Consider the following 17,902-nt stretch of genomic DNA (forward strand, 5'->3'; position numbering starts at 1 on the left):
GCCAGCAGCATCTCATGAAGATGCTAAACTAGCTCTGTGGAAACTAGAACTTGTTGAATGGGAAACTTCCTGAAATCTTCTTCATCTGTTGACTTGTTCTTTCTTCATCTGAATGAGCTCAGTCCTCTCCCAAATCCAACTCCATCTATCTTCAGTGCTTTGGACTGAGTTGGAGCAGAACTAGAGCTTTCTCCAGATGTCCTAGTACTTTTAGATCAGTGTCTTCCAATATTTGGAGCCCAGGTTCACTTCTTTCCCTGACAAAAATCCCAAAAGGCCGACCAGCCACCAAATAGTCAGAAAGCAGAGAAACTTGGTGGTCTGCATTGATGAGAAACCAGTCCCTCCAGGATGACACATGGCTTTTTGGAATCATTTCACACACAAACAAACGGGAAGTTGTGCTTGTTGTTCTGAGAAAATGCCATCAAATGTGTGATAATGGTCAATGTAAATGTTTAGATAAAGGCTGTAGGGGATTCAGGGATTGTGGAGCGGTTGTTGTTTCCTTCTGGGTTAAAGTGCAGTTTTGTGTAACCTCCCAAAGAGGAGAAACCCAAAAAAGAAAAGAAAAGCAAAGAGACAGGTGGAAGCCATCATGAGATTCCTTTCAAACAGGAAGTTCTTTGTCATTTCATGCACTTGTTTCATTTAGCTCTAGTTGTTGAACATTCTAGAAACTCCTAAAAACCTTTTCTGTCCACTTTGAAACCATCTGGGGCTGACTTGGCCTTGCTCGCTGGGATACGGCCAACATCCAGAAATCTACCAACAGACATTTTTTCATAAAAACTTGAGTTAGAAAAGAATTGTTGCCCCAAAATGTCCAGTTTGAATAGTCTACAGTTTGTTGTGTTTGGTTGCTAGGTAACAGGGTCTTTAATGTCTCTGATGTCATGGTGGCTTTCAGAGTTGAACTCCTGAATATGACGGTAAACATTTGGATTGAACCAAAATGGGATTGAAGCTCATGCTAAATCCTGATCTCAATGCTGAAAAAACCTCCTCCTAGATTCTGGTTGTTTGGAGAAGTCCTCCTCTTCCCAGAATTCCTGAAAAAAGCCCTCATTTCTCCTGACCATCTTCAAAGCCACTTTCTGCTTTAGTTTAGTCCAAACTTGCTTTATGCTGACAACATTTCCAGCTTGAATCCATCTGAAGAATCCAAGGAAACAAACCAATCTAAGTCTGCATTCCTGCCACTTCAGAACCAACAAAGCATGTTTCCAGGACGCTGACTTACCAATAGAACTCGGGATTTCCTTTGCAGAATCCTTCTCCGTGTGTTTTCCTTTGTTTTTCTCCCCAAAACCTAAAGCAGAGATTTTTGCTGAGCTGCAGAACAAACGTCTGACTGCTTTAACCGCCGTTGATGGTTTGTTGTGTTTCCCTCTATAGCTGCTATTGTCTTGCTATGGTTGCTAGGTAACGCTGTCTTTGATGATGATGACGTCAGAGTGGCCTCTAGAATTGACTTTTTTCTTGTGGAACCAGGAACTGTAACCTTTAGGGCACTAGGACCCAGAAAGAGGTCCAGGCAGTGACGGTGTTCAGTGACGCGCAGCCGCACTTCCTCCAAACGCCACTATTCATCCAGGCGTGGAGCGCCAGAGTCCAAACGGGCTGAAGGCGCTTTGATAAAGCGCTCTGGAATCCAGCTATGGTGTGCTAAACGTCAGGTCCAGAACGGAAGATGCCATCAATGAAGTCTGTCTGTCAGCAGCAATCCAACGCTGATGGGGTTTAGCTTGTGGAGGATTTGAATGTTCATTTGCTCTCAGGTTGGTTCTGTGCTGTGAAGGAAAGAAATCGTCCGCTTTTCAGTTCTTTCCATCCATGCGTGTTCAATAGTCGAGAGTGGTAAAACAAACAAGGATTCAACCGGTTTAAAAATACACGGAGTTTATTTCCCTGACAATAGTTCTAAAGCACAGATTAAAACATTAATGCAGATATATCTGGATTCTCAAGTAAAGATCTACTGACGCACAAGTTACATGCGAATTACTCGTAGATTTTCCTAAGAACAATGGAAAACTTTAAAACCAGTCTTTTTAAGATGTGTTTGAATCTCCGCCTTCCGGAAAGAGCATGGCTGTCGGTCCTCCGCCCATGGTCGCTCTGATTCGTCAGCTGATAGCCCGCCTGCTATCACCGGCCAATAGATGAAGGTTGTCAGCTTCAAATCCGCTCCGCCTCTCGGGGGCCCGTTTCACCGGCGCACACCCAGTCCGATGATCAAAAGAGTCCCCATCTGGTCAGAGTAAATCATTCCTGGACAACCCCAGGTTCCTTTACCGGTATCCAGAGCAAAGGTCAGCTCCAACCTCCACATGAGAACACGAATCTTCACACTTTCCCAGGGGAAGAATCTTCAACCCAGATGGTACGGATATGGTCCATGGCATATTTATGGCACCTATATAAAACTCCAAACTTTGCACAAAGAACATCCTATTTCTTCACAGGATGTTGCAACCATAAAGCAAAAAGGAATGTCACACGACCATAAATCTGGATAGTTCAAAATAAGTTCACTTCACACTAAAGATAAAGCTGTAACATAATAAAGAATAAGATATTAAAACATACATTTTCTACATTTCCCTCTCTTGATCACACAAAGTGTGATCACCAAAAATATCTAACACTACAATACTCAAAAACAACAAAACATCACAAACAGGTCCATTGGACCTGACAGCTGTGGTCTCAAGCCCGCACAATCTGGAACACAAAATAATTCAAAGGAGTTAGGCGTCCATGCATAAGCGTGCAAGCGAAAAACCTGCCAGAGCATACTTTATACCATCTTTGATAAACATTCAGTGTTCAGTCTGACAGGAAAAATCTTGCGACGGCTCCATGCTCCTCGGCAACCACCCCTAAGGATGCCCATGCTCACAAGATCGACCTAACCCCTTGGCACAATGTCCTTAATAAAAGTTACATAGTACAAAAACTAAAGTAGTAAATAAGGTAAATAAAACAAATTCAAAGTCTAATTCAATGTAATTCAAATTCAAATAGTAAAAAAGCATAACCGTGAAAAAGATAACAGTTCCTGTAAAGCAAAAGAACACCTGGAATTAAGGGGGAGGAATGCGAGACCTGTTAAGGCAGAACAAAATCACACAAACTGATTTGACAGCTGGGGTGGGGGAAAAGGATCACTGACAGGTAACATGGCATATTGGCCATGCTCACGATCCTCGTCACCCACCGCCTTCTCTATAAGGCGTGTCAGAAGTGACCTAATGCAGGGAATGCAGCAACAACCACACAGAGTGAGAATAGCTGTAAAAACGGCAACTGCAACAAGAATAGAGGAGATCAAATTTTTCCAGGGACCAAACACTTTCATCCAGTCATCCCACATGGATGTGTCAACACCTGAATGGTCCTTCAGTTTCTTATTTAATGTGCGCATACCGTCAATAGCCACTGTCAACTTACCACCAGCCTGCGTATAATTGGGAATAAAAGTACAACACTGATCACCAAAAATACCACAAACACCAGATTTCTCCGCCAATAACATATCTAATGCAATTCTGTTTTGGAATGCCATGAGGGAGGTGGCCTTCAATTGTTCATGCACAGCTTCAAAACCTGCAACAGTGTAATTGCCTAACTTCTGAACATTGTAATGGATGTAGTTAATTCTGTCCACATTTTTATTAGGGGTAATCCATAAGAGAATACTCTCAAACCAAGAAGCCACCTGATTCACTAATTTATACTCATCTGGAACGCCTCTAGGGACACCAAGAGAGTCAATGTATGTCGGATCATTCTGGCCCATCCAGCCCGTGTCACGCTTGGACCGTCTCCAGGTAGGCTGGTGGGTCAGCGGGGGTGCGACACCTGTCAAAGCTGTGGGTTGAATAAAAACGGGTAAGATCAAAGTGACCAATGCACACCGTCCGGCGGCATTCAGGGGTAATCTGTCAAATATTTGATTTGTGCCACACCATATCCAAATATCCGCTCGTGAGAGTGGCTGGAAATGAGTCAGAACCTGTGTGTTATTACACCAATTGTCAGTAACATTACCTATAAATCGACTACCATTTTCATTACGTAACACGAAACATGAGAAATTTTGAGGGGCCACACGTCGGTCAAAAACAGGCTTCCTTTTATCATTGGGGGCCAGAGGATAAAAGCGATCCAGTTTCCGACAGTCCGGGCTAAAAGGAATTGTGTTAGTCATTAAGTCAGCGACACATTCTGCTGGAACTGCTACGGGAACCACACGCAACAAAGGACGGGGGCCCATACACACAACACAGTCTTCCTCTATTACATTTGCTGCTTGTTCGACCATCAGCAACCAGTTGTTGGCTTCCTCACTGATGCCTGTCACAATCTGGAACTAAACATCTGTGGAAGGAATTCCAGTTATGATGTTTACCTTTCCCGGAGAGTCAGAGCCCGGTCCTTTCCACATGGGGCTAGTGGGAGTAGTAATGTTAACAGTCATGTCCGGACAGAAACCAACCTGCCAACACGGATCTCACCCATTTGCCCACGCACATATAAACATGTGGGAGCAACTGGATGTTGGATTAACTTCCGAATATGATTCAGTAGCATCCCGTTGGTGGTATTGGATCGGAAAAAGTTGTCTGGTAGTGTCGACACGGAAGGTGAAAAGCGACTCAGTGACAGTGAAGTTGGAAATGATTTTAGACCAATTTCGAGGGCTGAAGGTGTCCACACATACGTACCTTTTCCCCAAGATGAATCTGCTGTGGATCTAAATATTAGTGTTAGGGTCAGTAACTTAAAAATAAAAAACAATAATCCAAAAACCATATTAGAAAAACAAAACACAAGACACAAGAATCATGTTACGCCTGCGCAGGGGAGAGCAGCAAATGTGATGGAAAAAGTCCACCAGTGTTTCTCTGCTGAAAGGTCTGCTCCTCCTCGTGCCGTCATTAAGAACACAAGTGGGGAAGAAAAAATTCAAGACAAAAAGAAATGTTCATTAGAGACAGTCGTATAACTGCCTTATCAACCCAGGACAGTGTCGTAAAACTTCCTCATCCTTGCTGAGGATGAGTGAACCAGAGGAACACACACACAAAGCTGTAGAAAAAAATGAAAAAAGGTCAATCTGAGTTACCATTTAAACATCCTTTCTAAACAAATACATTTAAACGATGATAATAATAAAACAATTTGACGACGACAATAAAACAAGTTCCTTAAGATTCCCTAATGTCCATCTCCCTCTCTTGGAGTGGAAACACTGCAGAGTCAAACAGAGATAAGGCACAAACACAAAACCAGATAAATTGAAAGGAAAAATATAAATTGAATAAAAATTGAACATAAAATAGGAGAACAACAAACAGATCAGTGCACCGTTTAGATTAACAGGCACTCTGTCCATGTTCCTGTGAAAAGCAAGATTATAAGGTGAAGAAATGAAACCACTTATTGTCGTTGCCTTGCAGCCGTGAGGTCAGTCACCCTTGTCGTTTAGCATTGACCTCAAGGGGCAGCAGGTTCCACAAAACAAAGAAGAAAATGTCTTCCTTAACCACAAAGACTCAAAAATGCCAACATTTCTCTTACTGTCTCTGGACGTTTCTGCTGCAAAACAGACTTTCTATGCTCCGTAGACATTGAAGAGCCTGTGCTGGAAACAGTTGTACCTAAAAATGTGACTTCCCTTCTGCAACGTCGCAAATTCCTGTTACACACTTCAAAACCCAAATCAAACAACGTCAAAAGAAGATCTTTCATTACTTGCAGGCAGGTTTCAGCAGTCGGTGCTGTTAGCAGGAGATAATCAACCTACATCAAAAACACAACCCTCTAAGAGCATAATATCCTGTCGGAGAAACTTTAAAAAGTGATTGAACATGCCAGGAGAATTTTTAAATCCTTGTGGCAAGCGTGTGTACTGCAAGCGGACACCTTTATACTGAAATGCGAAGAGGTGTCTGCTGTTCTCATGTAATGGAATGCAAAAGAAGCCGTTTGCTAAAGCAATAGCAGTGAACCACACACATTGTGGGGTTAAAGTTGACAGCATGCGATGTGGATCAGGCACAGGAAGGACTGGACTAATGATAACTTCACTAACAGCCCTTAAATCATGTGCCATGCGATAAGTTTTATTATCTGTTTGTAAAACCGGTCTCAAAAGAGTAAACCGTGAAAAATATGAATGCTCAATTACACCAGAGTTCCTCAAACCAAACTGAGTGTCCGTCACCCTTTCATCTGCATCCTTCACTCAGCTGCACTGAGATCTAAAAACATTTGTGCCTGCAGTTACCTCACTCACCACCGGGAGAACGGTGGAGCATGAACAAACATCAAATGAACCTGTTGACCATGAAGCATCAGAGAGCGTTTTTAACATCACCTCTGCATCTTCATGATCTGTCTTCTCTCTGCTGCGATGACTGACAATGTAGAAATGCTCCAGAACTGAGGAGTTAGTCGTTGAAGGCAAAGTTATCCTGTACATTTTTATTGAGGGAGAGAAGTGAACACCTGAAAATCACAGTTTAGACAGTTGTTTGTTTACATCCCTCTTAGTCATGGGTCTGAGTTGCCGAGCTTCATGACCAGGGGAGTGCTAATTCTATGTGCGATACAGGTGTGACTAACTTCCGGTATCATTGCAAATATGAGTGTGTGAATGCAAAATAAACTATATACCCTCTTGACCAATATATATGTCAGTGTAGTTTAAATACCACGTATGGCTGTCTACCTGATGAAATGCTTCTTGGTACTGGTTATCATCCTCTCTGTAATAATAGAATGTGCACTTCAGGTCATCGGAGGCGGAAAAATATTGCTTCTAGGACAGGACTCATGGCATCCATACCCGAAATACATGGACACACCTGGCGTTTCAGGGCCCTCTGGATCCAGCAGGTGTCAGCAGCAGGGGTTGGCTGTGGCGTGTGGCATGGCATCCAGTCTGAAAGAATGCTGGCTCCTGTTTTGACAAAAACGTTCCGTCCCAACAGATTCACAGGCGTGTGTGGTGAATGCACAAATGAATGTTCCACCATCTGGTCAAAAGTCAGTTGGATGGTCTTTTGCCGGGTTTGAGGAGTCATATGTTCATTTGTCAGAGCTGATGGATGCAACCGGCAGTTTATAGAGGAACACATTGCACCACTGTCCATTCATGGAGTTACCTCTGAGCTTGAAAGGGACCATGGCTCCTGCATCACCAAGTGGTATTGTCCAACTTGCCACCTGTGGTCCTTGCCACGGTGGAGGAGCTCGGAGCGGTTGTGGGTGCTGTTCATGTTCTCTGCTCCTGGTTTGTGCATTCTGCTGTTGGGTACCTTGTTGTGGGCAGTCGTTGCCATTTGTCCTGAGCGCCACAGATGCCATTTCCAGCTGCTGCTGGGGGGGTCCTTGGGTGGCCCACGCCTTCCAGGAGGGGATACCCGTCCTCCTGTCCTGGCCTCCGATACCTGAACATTGCTACAGGTCCTGAGGGTATTTAAACTCATCATGTTATTTGCTTTTTTTTTTTTTTTAAAACAACTTCATTATCCCTTGTGGATTTTTCCTGCAGTATAAATAACTGTTTTTCAGTTGTTCAACTCCTCCCTTTGCCCTTTTTCTGCAAATGTGCTCTGCAGTGATGAATCAGATGTATTTTAAATAGACTCTTATCACCTCGCAGACGCTCCAATGCATTCTCCATTCATGCAGTCATGGCTTCATTTGATTAGCGGAGCTGACCTGAGGGTCAGACACTCCTAACTCGGCTCCTTCCTGTGAAGCCAGAGAACTGAGAAATGCTCTTTTTGTCACTCACCCAATGAAGCAGAGGGGGTTGTCTGTGTAAAGATTTATGAGGTCTCAGGACGGCTCTGCTCTGTGCCTTTCTTGCACCATTAAAGCTATGTGCTGCTTGGAAAAAACATGTTGTTACTGCAGATGTTGTTAAATCAGATTTGTTACTGTCATGCTTTCTTTTCACCATCGCCATCACCAACACTGTGTATGCTAAAGTTGGTTAATCAATGATGAAAATCAGCAAAGGAAAAAATCCCTAAACTTTTCTCTGAACTATATGACGGATGTGGAGCCAAATCTTTGAATAATACATTGTCTTAGATTTATTCTGGCAGCTAATCATTCACTTTTAATTCAGAAACAAAGACAAATTGTTTTGACTTACCATTAAGGACTTGCTGTCCTGCAAAAATAATTTGTAGGAGTGCTAAAAGTAACAAAATTCCACAATTTTAAGCTTTTCCTTATTTAACCAAAACACAATTCACACTCTAAACCACAACAGGTTCGTTAAAACACAGACAATCAATACGCAGACAATAACTTTTAACCGTTTTATCAAAACCACACCAAAAGATATAACACAACAAATTAGGCACCTTACACATAAACAAAATAAACCATTTCACTGAAATGAATTGTTTATCACTAGCATTAACATTCATGTTCACCCTTTTTCTGTACTAGAACCATCACCTTTCCTTACCATACCTTTCTGTGTCCACAGACCCTCTATCACTTCCTATGCCGTTCATTTCTACTTTAATTCACTGCTTTGTCCTTTTCCCATTCTGTACAACATCCACTTACACTGTTTTCAAACTATAATTACATCAAAACATGGGATCTGCTTCAACTTTCATCTTTAAACACCAATAAATCCTTTAACACCAACACTAAGTAATCTGGGAAATATTAAAACAAACATACAATAAATTAAACATTGCAAACATTCTTTTTAAGGGAGTCCGGATCTAAACCAACAAATACTTACATTTAGTGTCAATAGCATTACTTTTTTAGCAAAACTTAACTAAATCATGGTAATTAGGAATTACAAATAAAGTAGAAACATGATGACGTATTCAAGATAAGAAAACCGAAATAATTGCAAAATCATTTTACACAAAATATGTTGGACTGATATTACCTTACTGTGTTTTAGAAAGATTTGCCCAACTTTAGGCAAACTCCCGAGAAAGTTATTTTCGTTCGAGCAGAGGCAGAACAAAGACTGTTGCTGCAGCTGCATGTGTAGTCAAGCTGCTGTTGTGGCTGAAACTTCCATCGGAAGCGCTGCTCATAAACGCCTTCCTACTTAAAAATCTTTTTCGTCGAACCAAGACCACTGAAATTTGTTTTTATCGACGTCTTACAACCGAGGTCATGACCACGCTCAATAATTACGGTATCAGTCGTTATTTTACCACAAATTAGATCGCAAACTCTTAAGCTTTGTTCCGTGAAAGTTTAGCGGAGGTTGAACTTTTCGGTCTCCATGGACGCCGTCACGCCGACCACGTGGTACAAACAAAGCCAACCAGAGCTGTCGACGCATTTGAAAGAAACTAAAACGTCCCGTTATTGGCTAATTCGAAACAAGATGGCCACGCCAATAGAGAAAACATTTCACACAGAAACATGGAAAATAAAGCCAAAATTTACCGATTTCAAACAGTTTTTCATCCCATACTTTCCAAGATCTCATGCATACATTTCATTCATAAGCAGTCACGTCTCCAAAATCTCATACATTCAGTCCGTTCATCAGCGATCACGTCTATATTGTCGACAGTCAGTCGTCAAGTCATGTCAAGTCAATTTTCCTCCTTTTTTCTGTCAAATTCAGCGCTCATGTTTATTTTGAATCCTTCTTTGGTTTCTCTCCGCGTATAAAAAAATAATTTGTAGAGGCCGAAGCCTCCTTGGTGTTTCCGAAAATCCTAGACGCGCAAAATTAGTTCCTATAAAAACTCTGTTTTTCGTAAGGGATTTCTTAACAGGTTGAACAGACGCAAACCTAGTCAATTTGCTGCTTTCCAAATATCACAAGCTCCCAATTTGCCAACGTTCAATTTTTACAGGCCGAACAGACGAAAAACCTGCATAATTTATAAATGTCCAATTTTTCAAAATTTACTGCTGTCCAAAGTGTATATTTTGCCACCGTTCAATCCGCTGTTCTAGGGAGGGTGAACCCAACACTTATTTACTGGGGTGCGCTCGCCCATTCGTTCGTATAGGGTACACTGTGCCACCCATACAATTGACTTCTCCTTTAATTTGAGTTAATCAATATGCAGACTTTACAAAAGGCTCTGCTCACCATGATTATGAATGAGGCCTCTGAAGAAGTCGACCGCATGGCAGGAGGAAGCATCCCCAGACTTTTCGTCGAAAGTCTCAGAAATCTCGTAATAAGCCACTATGTGGTCCAACCGGTCTGGTCCGCTTTCTTCCGCCCCCGACTTCACGTCTCGAGGTCACCAAAATTGAAGGAAAGAAATCGTCCGCTTTTCAGTTCTTTCCATCCATGCGTGTTCGATAGTCGAGAGTGGTAAAACAAACAAGGATTCAACCGGTTTAAAAATACACGAAGTTTATTTCCCTGACAATAGTTCTAAAGCACAGATTAAAACATTAATGCAGATATATCTGGATTCTCAAGTAAAGATCTACTGACGCACAAGTTACATGCGAATTACTCGTAGATTTTCCTAAGAACAATGGAAAACTTTAAAACCAGTCTTTTTAAGATGTGTTTGAATCTCCGCCTTCCGGAAAGAGCATGGCTGTCGGTCCTCCGCCCATGGTCGCTCTGATTCGTCAGCTGATAGCCCGCCTGCTATCACCGGCCAATAGATGAAGGTTGTCAGCTTCAAATCCGCTCCGCCTCTCGGGGGCCCGTTTCACCGGCGCACACCCAGTCCGATGATCAAAAGAGTCCCCATCTGGTCAGACTAAATCATTCCTGGACAACCCCAGGTTCCTTTACCGGTATCCAGAGCAAAGGTCAGCTCCAACCTCCACATGAGAACACGAATCTTCACACTTTCCCAGGGGAAGAATCTTCAACCCAGATGGTACGGATATGGTCCATGGCATATTTATGGCACCTATGTAAAACTCCTAACTTTGCACAAAGAACATCCTATTTCTTCACAGGATACTGCAACCATAAAGCAAAAAGGAATGTCACACGACCATAAATCTGGATAGTTCAAAATAAGTTCACTTCACACTAAAGATAAAGCTGTAACATAATAAAGAATAAGATATTAAAACATACATTTTCTACAGCTGGAAGCCCCAACCCTCAGTTCAGTCAAGTTAGAAAGATGCTAACCAGCTGTTCCCTCTGTCACCATGGAAACACGGACCGCTTTAAAGTGGGACAGGATTTTCACGTTGCGGACTTCTAGACGTGGAGGATAAATCCTCCAAGATGAATTCATCAGACATGAATCAAACAGTCTTTTCTCCATAGAACAGAATGAAATCCACTGTGTTTTAGCAGCGCCTGTAGCATCACAGAGACGGTGTTCCACCAAAAACTGGGACCTGTCACATGTTGTTTCCTGGTGACAGAGCTGCAGCTTTAATGTCAATGAGATAGAAGAAGAAGAATCCAAAACATTGGACTGTTTTCATGTGATCACATGGAAGCAGAATTAGGAAATCTCTAGGAAATCTGTCCTTGTTTAGTCAGCATGTTTGAGTTGGAGTTTACAGTTAGACGACAATAAAGACGTGTTCACACCAAGAACAATTACTTTGATGCTATTTTGTCTAAAATAGTGTTTTAATTTGGCTGGAAAAAATATGTTGGTGACTCAAATTAACTGTTGGCCCCTGTGTGAATCAATAGACATGAGCTAATTCTTGATGCAGGTTTGAAAACACAGATGGAAAACAGCATCAATCCAAATATTAGTCAATGTTTCCTTGAATGGAACAATTTCAGGATTTGTTGTCATAAAGTTGTGAGAAACTGTCTTGTAAAGTGTGTGGTGACGGTCCACTGTGGAAAATGACTGTTTGTGGAACATTGAGATGTGCTCAGTGATTTTGCTTTAGGACACTTTGGTTTCATTTCAAACGTTGGTTTCTCCTAAATCTACAAACTCTCTCCACAAACTGTCTCCTAACTCTCAGGGATTCCTGCTGCTGGCAAAACTCACGGCTCAAGGAACCACTTCATGAATCTGCATACCACAAAGTGGAATTTCTACTGAGAAGGAACCAAACACATGCAGATTAGAACAGCTGGAACAGGATGAGGGGGAAGGCTGAAGATTCAAGTCTGTTTGAGAGTCAAAGATAGAATGAAGACGAGGTACCTGAGGGTTTCTGGAATGAGGCACTGTCTAAACTTGACCGCTGCTCCATCAGTTCCAGACTAAGGTTGATTCAATTTGAGGTTCTGCACAGACTGCATTATTCCAAAACGAAGCTGAGCAAAATCTTTCCAGCTGTCTCAGCTACTTGTGACAGGTGTAAAACATCAGAAGGTACGCTGGGTCATTTATTCTGGTTTTGTCCATCGTTGCACAGTTTCTGGAGTAAGATTTTTAAATGCTTTTCTGATGCATATGAAAAAGAGATTCAGCCCAATAGCCACCTGGCCATCTTTGGATGTTCTTCACAAACTTCCCATTTGCCACAACATATACAGACAGCGCTACAGTTGGTAATGTTGGTGGCCAAAAAGCTTATTCTTCTAAACTGGAAATCAATAACTCCTCCCTCCTTTGAACACTGGCTGGCTGACATCATATATGCCATCGGGCTAGACAGGCTGAGGCCCTGCAGATTTGGTTCACAGTATAGATTCAACACTGTTTGGAAACCCTTTCTGGTTCACTACAACATAACTTAAACTACAACACAGAACAACAGGACTTAAATTGAAGAGGTGCTGGGTCTGGGTCGCTAATGTAATTTTGCATCCCCCTCTCTTGTACAAGTTTTGTCTGACTGCAACATGTACTTGTGTATTTGTTTACAGTTTAGTATGGTAAATCTGGCAAGCAATATTTTTTCCTTTTTTTTCTGTTAATTATTTATTTATTTTGGCCTCTTGCCTTTTGCAAGTTTCGTGTTTTTTAGGGGTTGTCTTGTTCTTTTTCCCCCTTTGTCTTTGTTTGTTGTTGTTTCACATTATATGTTCATTTAAACTTGAAAATAAAATATTAAAAAAAAGATAGAATGAAGACAGAAATCAATAGAAAACACAGAGTTGATTCAAAAGAGCATTTATTAGATCCAAACAGGCTGCAGGAATTTGACAGCTTTCAGTTTGAAGCCTTTTGACACTAAGATGCAGTTCTGCAAACAGCCAGCAGGTGTCTCCCTTCTCCCTTCTGCTTCAATGCGGTTGGTGTTGTTGCAGCAGCTGCATCAAAGTGATTCTCTGCATCCAGAGGCTGTCATTCCTCACTAAGATCCACTCTGTTCATTCATGTCCTCTGGAGAAAACAGGCTTTATGCTCAGAAAGTTTCTACTAGTTTAGACATTCTAGAAAATGAGGAGATTCTACTGGATTTAGATGAAACTTCTTTAAAACTGCAGCTAAAAATGCTGTCAGCATGAAAAAGAACAGAGTTTTACCCACAAAACACCAAAGAAAAAGGAAGTTCAGTCAGAAAACTGTGGAAAACATCAATCAAAGCAAAACTCTGGGTCTTTCAAACTGCATGAGTCAATATTTGATCATCAACAGAACAGAGATGATAGAAAAATGATTCAACTGAGAGACTTTTGTTCACTAACTGAGATCAGACGGGATTTCTGCTCCAAAAACTGACTTCAAAGGACTTGAATCCAAACCAGTGAGTCATGTGACCACAGCGTTTGTCCGTGTCTCCACTATGAACATTCTGGTCACATGACCATGTTGGAGGTTTCTGAATGAAACTCTGTGTTTGTTTGTCAATGAGAGTTTCTGGAGAACAGAAATCAAGTGTGAAACATCTGGAACCAGAATCTAGTGATCCAGAGTTCTGGTTCTGTCCCTGTTCCAGAGAAAGAACCAGGATCCAACGCCAGACCCACACATAGATCTATGTCATCCAGAAATGTTCTGTCTGATCAATGATTCCCTCAATCCTTGATTGGTCCATCCCAAACTCACATCTGTCCATCAAATGGAGATCAAAGAAGAAAGTGATGATCTAGAAAAGAATCTGTTTGTCTGCAGGTCTGTTTTTCTCCAGATCCTGGAGCTGCTGAACATCTGAATCCAACCCATGTTTCAGATCAACACTCCAAGTTAGAATGAGAAGAGGAAGTGCAGTTCTCCATCAGTCCACCGGGGGAGCTGCAGCACAATAACTGTCCACTTGATGCTGAGAGAGACAGTGGAGCTGATCTCAGATCAGTTCCTGCTGCAGCTCTGACACTCATCTCCACTTCCTCTGATTCCTCCATCACTCTGCTCTCCACCTCCCAGGAACACCGTCCAGTCACCAGGGGCCTCATTTATAAACGTTGCGTACGCACAAAAGAAGGCGTACGCCACTCTCTACGCAATAGTTGAGATTTATAAAAAGCAAACTTGACGGGAAAATGTGCGGTCCTCCACGCAAGCTCTGACCCAGGCGTACGCACAAAAACGGGTGAAATGAGAAACGGCGACGCCGTCGGCAGATGGAAGAAACACGTGAAAGTGAAAATGACAATCCTGCCTCTCAGAAATAACATGAAGACTTCACAAAGCAAGACTTACAATTAACAGCCTACACGAACACCTGTTTGATCGATCAGCAGTGAAACAAACAAAACAATCTAACGAAAATTACAACAGAAATTCAAATGAACACTTATTTGGAAAAAGAAAAGTGAAATATGTTCTGCAATATTGGCATGTTGTGCAATTCATCCTCATAAATAATATAGTTAACAGAACAAAATAATGTACAAAACTGATATTCTCGTCAGTGTGTCCGTCTGGAGGAGCAGACAAAGGTGTGGGCGTGCGGACGGACGTACTAATTATTCACTGGGGAAAGTTGTTTTCATATTAAAACATTTCTTCATAAGCTATGGAAGTATGGTATTCATGCATATGCCTTTAGTTTGTTTTATTTTTGATAAAACAATGTATGGCGTATGTCTCAACCATTCAGAAAGCAACAAGAAATTACATTTGCGCAGATCAATTTCCCATTTCCACGTGGATTATTACCGGCATCTGTAGCTTGTCAGATGTAATTAAATGGAGGGAAATAAAATGCCCCATCACAATGCGTAATGACGCACAATGGCTGATCTTACGCTCTTAGAAGATGTGGCAAATGGAAGAATTCGGAGTGAACGCATTTTTAGACAGCAAGAAGACGTGCTGGCAAATGAGGACGAGTGGCTTATGAGCCGGTTCTGACTTCCTTCAGCCGTCCTGTTGGACCTCTGCGGGCTTTTGGGCCCGGCGTTACAGAGGAGCACTCGGAGGAACCACGCGTGTCACCCGGTGCATCTGGCGCTCCGGTCCCCCCGGCGCATGCATCTGGCGCTCCGGTGTCGTCGTCCCCCCCCCCCCCCCGATGGAGCGCTGTAGCCTCACAACCTCGAATGGTTGTGAGGCTACAGCATTTACGGCGTCCGCCACCGTTTGCCGCTCACGTGCCTTTTTGGCATTAGTAATGTCCACACTGTGCCCTCCAAACAACACTTTTCTCCTCTTTTCCACCTCGCCAACGATAACTTTTACTTCACATTGAGTGAAGTTACGTTTTTTTGATTTCCTCTCGGTGTTTGGCATGGTTCCGCAATCAATGAATATTCATTTGTGGGCGTTTCACGGACTATTTATGGACAAATATGGGCGTGTCATGAAGCCGCAAAAAGCTGCGCTGCATTTAGAATCGGTTGTGATTTATTAAGGGAAAGATGCGTAGGATGTGCGTGCGCACGGTTTTATAAATCCGAATATTTCTTTGCGTACGCACGTCCTATGTTTCATCCGTACGCCATTTCTGACGCAAATCCTACGCAAAGTTTTATAAATGAGGCCCCAGATCTCTGCAGACCAGCTGCTGCTGCTGCTCCTCTCTGCTCCTCCAGGAGGAACATCAGACTCACCTTTACTTCCACCTGCAGAGAGAAAGTGTAGAGTCAGAGATGAAGGAGTGTCTCCTGATCCTGGTCTGTCAGTCAGTGATGCAGCACAGCAGCAGAAAGAGCAGCAGGAGCTTCAGTCCTGTTCAGAGCAGCAGCTTCCTGTCATCTTCACCTGTTGGAGCTTCTGCTGCTCTGATTGGCTGTTGTCCTGAAGCCTGTCATCATTCTCCTCAGAGCTTCACTGAGAAGCTGCAGCTTTACAGGAAACTCTGCATCTTTGCTCTCAGACTAACTTTAGGACCAAACATCTGGAAGCAGCTGGACTGACTCCAACCCTCTACTGACCTCAGAGTCTGCAGTTTGGAGTTTGGACTCTCCACCAGATCCTGGAGCTGCTGAACATCTGAAGACTGAAGGTTGTTGAAGCTCAAGTCCAATTCTGTCAGGTGGGACGGGTTGGACTTCAGAGCTGAGACCAGAGCAGCACAGCTGGTCTTTGACAAACTGCACTTAATCAACCTGAAACCAGAAGAAAGAGTTGAGTTTAAAGACAAAGTTCATGTTTTTCATCCTTCACTTCTTCTGATGAGTTCAGAGCTGAAGAAGATCAGAAAGTTTAGAAAAAGTCCAAAGATGTGAAGCAACAGCAGCAGATCAGAAGAGTCCAGCAGAAGCAGAGAAGAAGAACATTCAGGAACATTCAGGACAACATGCAGCTGCTTCAGGAAAGAAGTCCAGATGTGTGAAAGTCAAACATCTGCCTGTGGCTGCATCCAAACCAACTGATGTTTCTGCAGCAACAGCAGAAAAAGTCCACTTCCTCTTTCTGCTCAGCTCTTCTCCAAACAGCACTGAATCATGGGAGAATTTCAGCAGCAGGATGCTGGAAAGTCTTCCTCCCAGTTTTCAGGAGATGATCTTCCAGTCCTTCTCTGCTGCAGCCCTTCAAGCAGAGACTTTCAGCTCCAACAGATCAAAGCAGAGAGAAGAAGGAAGTGATGAGGAAGAGTCAGCAGCAAATGTTGGACATTGATCCCTGATCAAGCATGACTTCAGCTCTGAATGAAGAGTCAGAAGCTGCTGGGAGCTTTGATGGATGATGTGATGATGTTTGTGGATGAAAAGGTGAGGATGTTTGTGGAGGATGTGTCTGTCAGAGCAGCATCCAGCTGCAGCAGGACTCTGTCACTGTCTGCTCACAAACATCAGCCGCTGGACTCTCAGCTGCATCTGCTGAAACACAGCAGCAGGACTCAGAGTGCATGTGAGCGTGCACGGCTGCTCCTTCTGCACGCGCTTTAAAGGAGTCTGTTGGAGTAAAACACAGAAGAGCTGATGGCTGCAAGCAGTACTTTGTGGAGCACAAATGTCAGCAGACGGCTTTGGAACAAGCAGCTGCAGGAAGAAAAGAAGAAGTTCTTCTGCAGATCTTTGAAGAGAACAAGCAGCTGCAGGAAGATGCTTCTGCAGAACAGAATCTGGACATTTCTGCTCACTGTGGGTCAACACAACTTTGTCATCATATTGATCTGAACACAACTGAAACATGGAGTCTGACCTCAGAGTCTGCAGTCTGCAGTCTGGACTCTCCAGAAAACCACACAGATGAAGAACTCCTGAATCCTGCAGGTTCTGGTTCCTGCTCAGGACCAGTTCTGTCAGATTAGACGGGTTTTTCTTCAGAGCTGAGACCAGAACTTCACAGCTGTTCTTTGACAAACTGCAGCCCCACAACCTGCAATCAGACAGAAAAGTGTGTTCAGGAGCAGTGATGCAGCTGGAGGTCCAGGAACTTGGTCCATTCAGTCAGGTGGGACCCGCCCTGATGACAGACTGACAGATGACATTTTCACTGTTTGCTAATTTCTTTTGGATTTGGACCCAAAAACATGATCAGTATTGAAAATGACATAGATTAGAAATGACTTGAAATGAAGTTCAAACAGACGAGGAATTGAAATGTCATTGATCATCAGGAATTATTCAGGACTACATGTTTACAATCACATAGATTTAAAGCTTCCATTTCAAAAATGTCAGATTAAATTG

The 17,902-nt window shown here is 42.8% G+C and overlaps 1 protein-coding gene across 11 annotated transcripts in view; it reads right to left on the bottom strand.

The window, feature by feature from the left end:
• Positions 1–1,885: 1,885 nt before the first annotated feature.
• The window catches only part of LOC144989056 (protein NLRC3-like), a 57,954-nt gene continuing 41,937 nt past the window's right edge, over positions 1,886–17,902 (bottom strand). For 10 of the 11 annotated variants that reach the window (XM_078940857.1, XM_078940851.1, XM_078940855.1 and 7 more), the window contains 3 exons: positions 17,412–17,588; positions 16,199–16,372; positions 1,886–15,886 (listed from right to left, as the gene is read on the bottom strand). In XM_078940857.1, the coding sequence (XP_078796983.1) occupies positions 15,877–15,886; positions 16,199–16,372; positions 17,412–17,588 (361 nt within the window). In that variant the 3' untranslated portion in view covers positions 1,886–15,876. The remainder of the gene's footprint in view (positions 15,887–16,198; positions 16,373–17,411; positions 17,589–17,902) is intronic. The other variant, XM_078940876.1, reaches the window with a different exon arrangement.

The sequence above is a fragment of the Oryzias latipes genome, chromosome 2 (assembly GCF_053564925.1).
Source record: "Oryzias latipes strain Hd-rR chromosome 2, Olatipes_Hd-rR_3.1".
In the NCBI taxonomy this organism is placed as follows: domain Eukaryota; kingdom Metazoa; phylum Chordata; class Actinopteri; order Beloniformes; family Adrianichthyidae; genus Oryzias; species Oryzias latipes.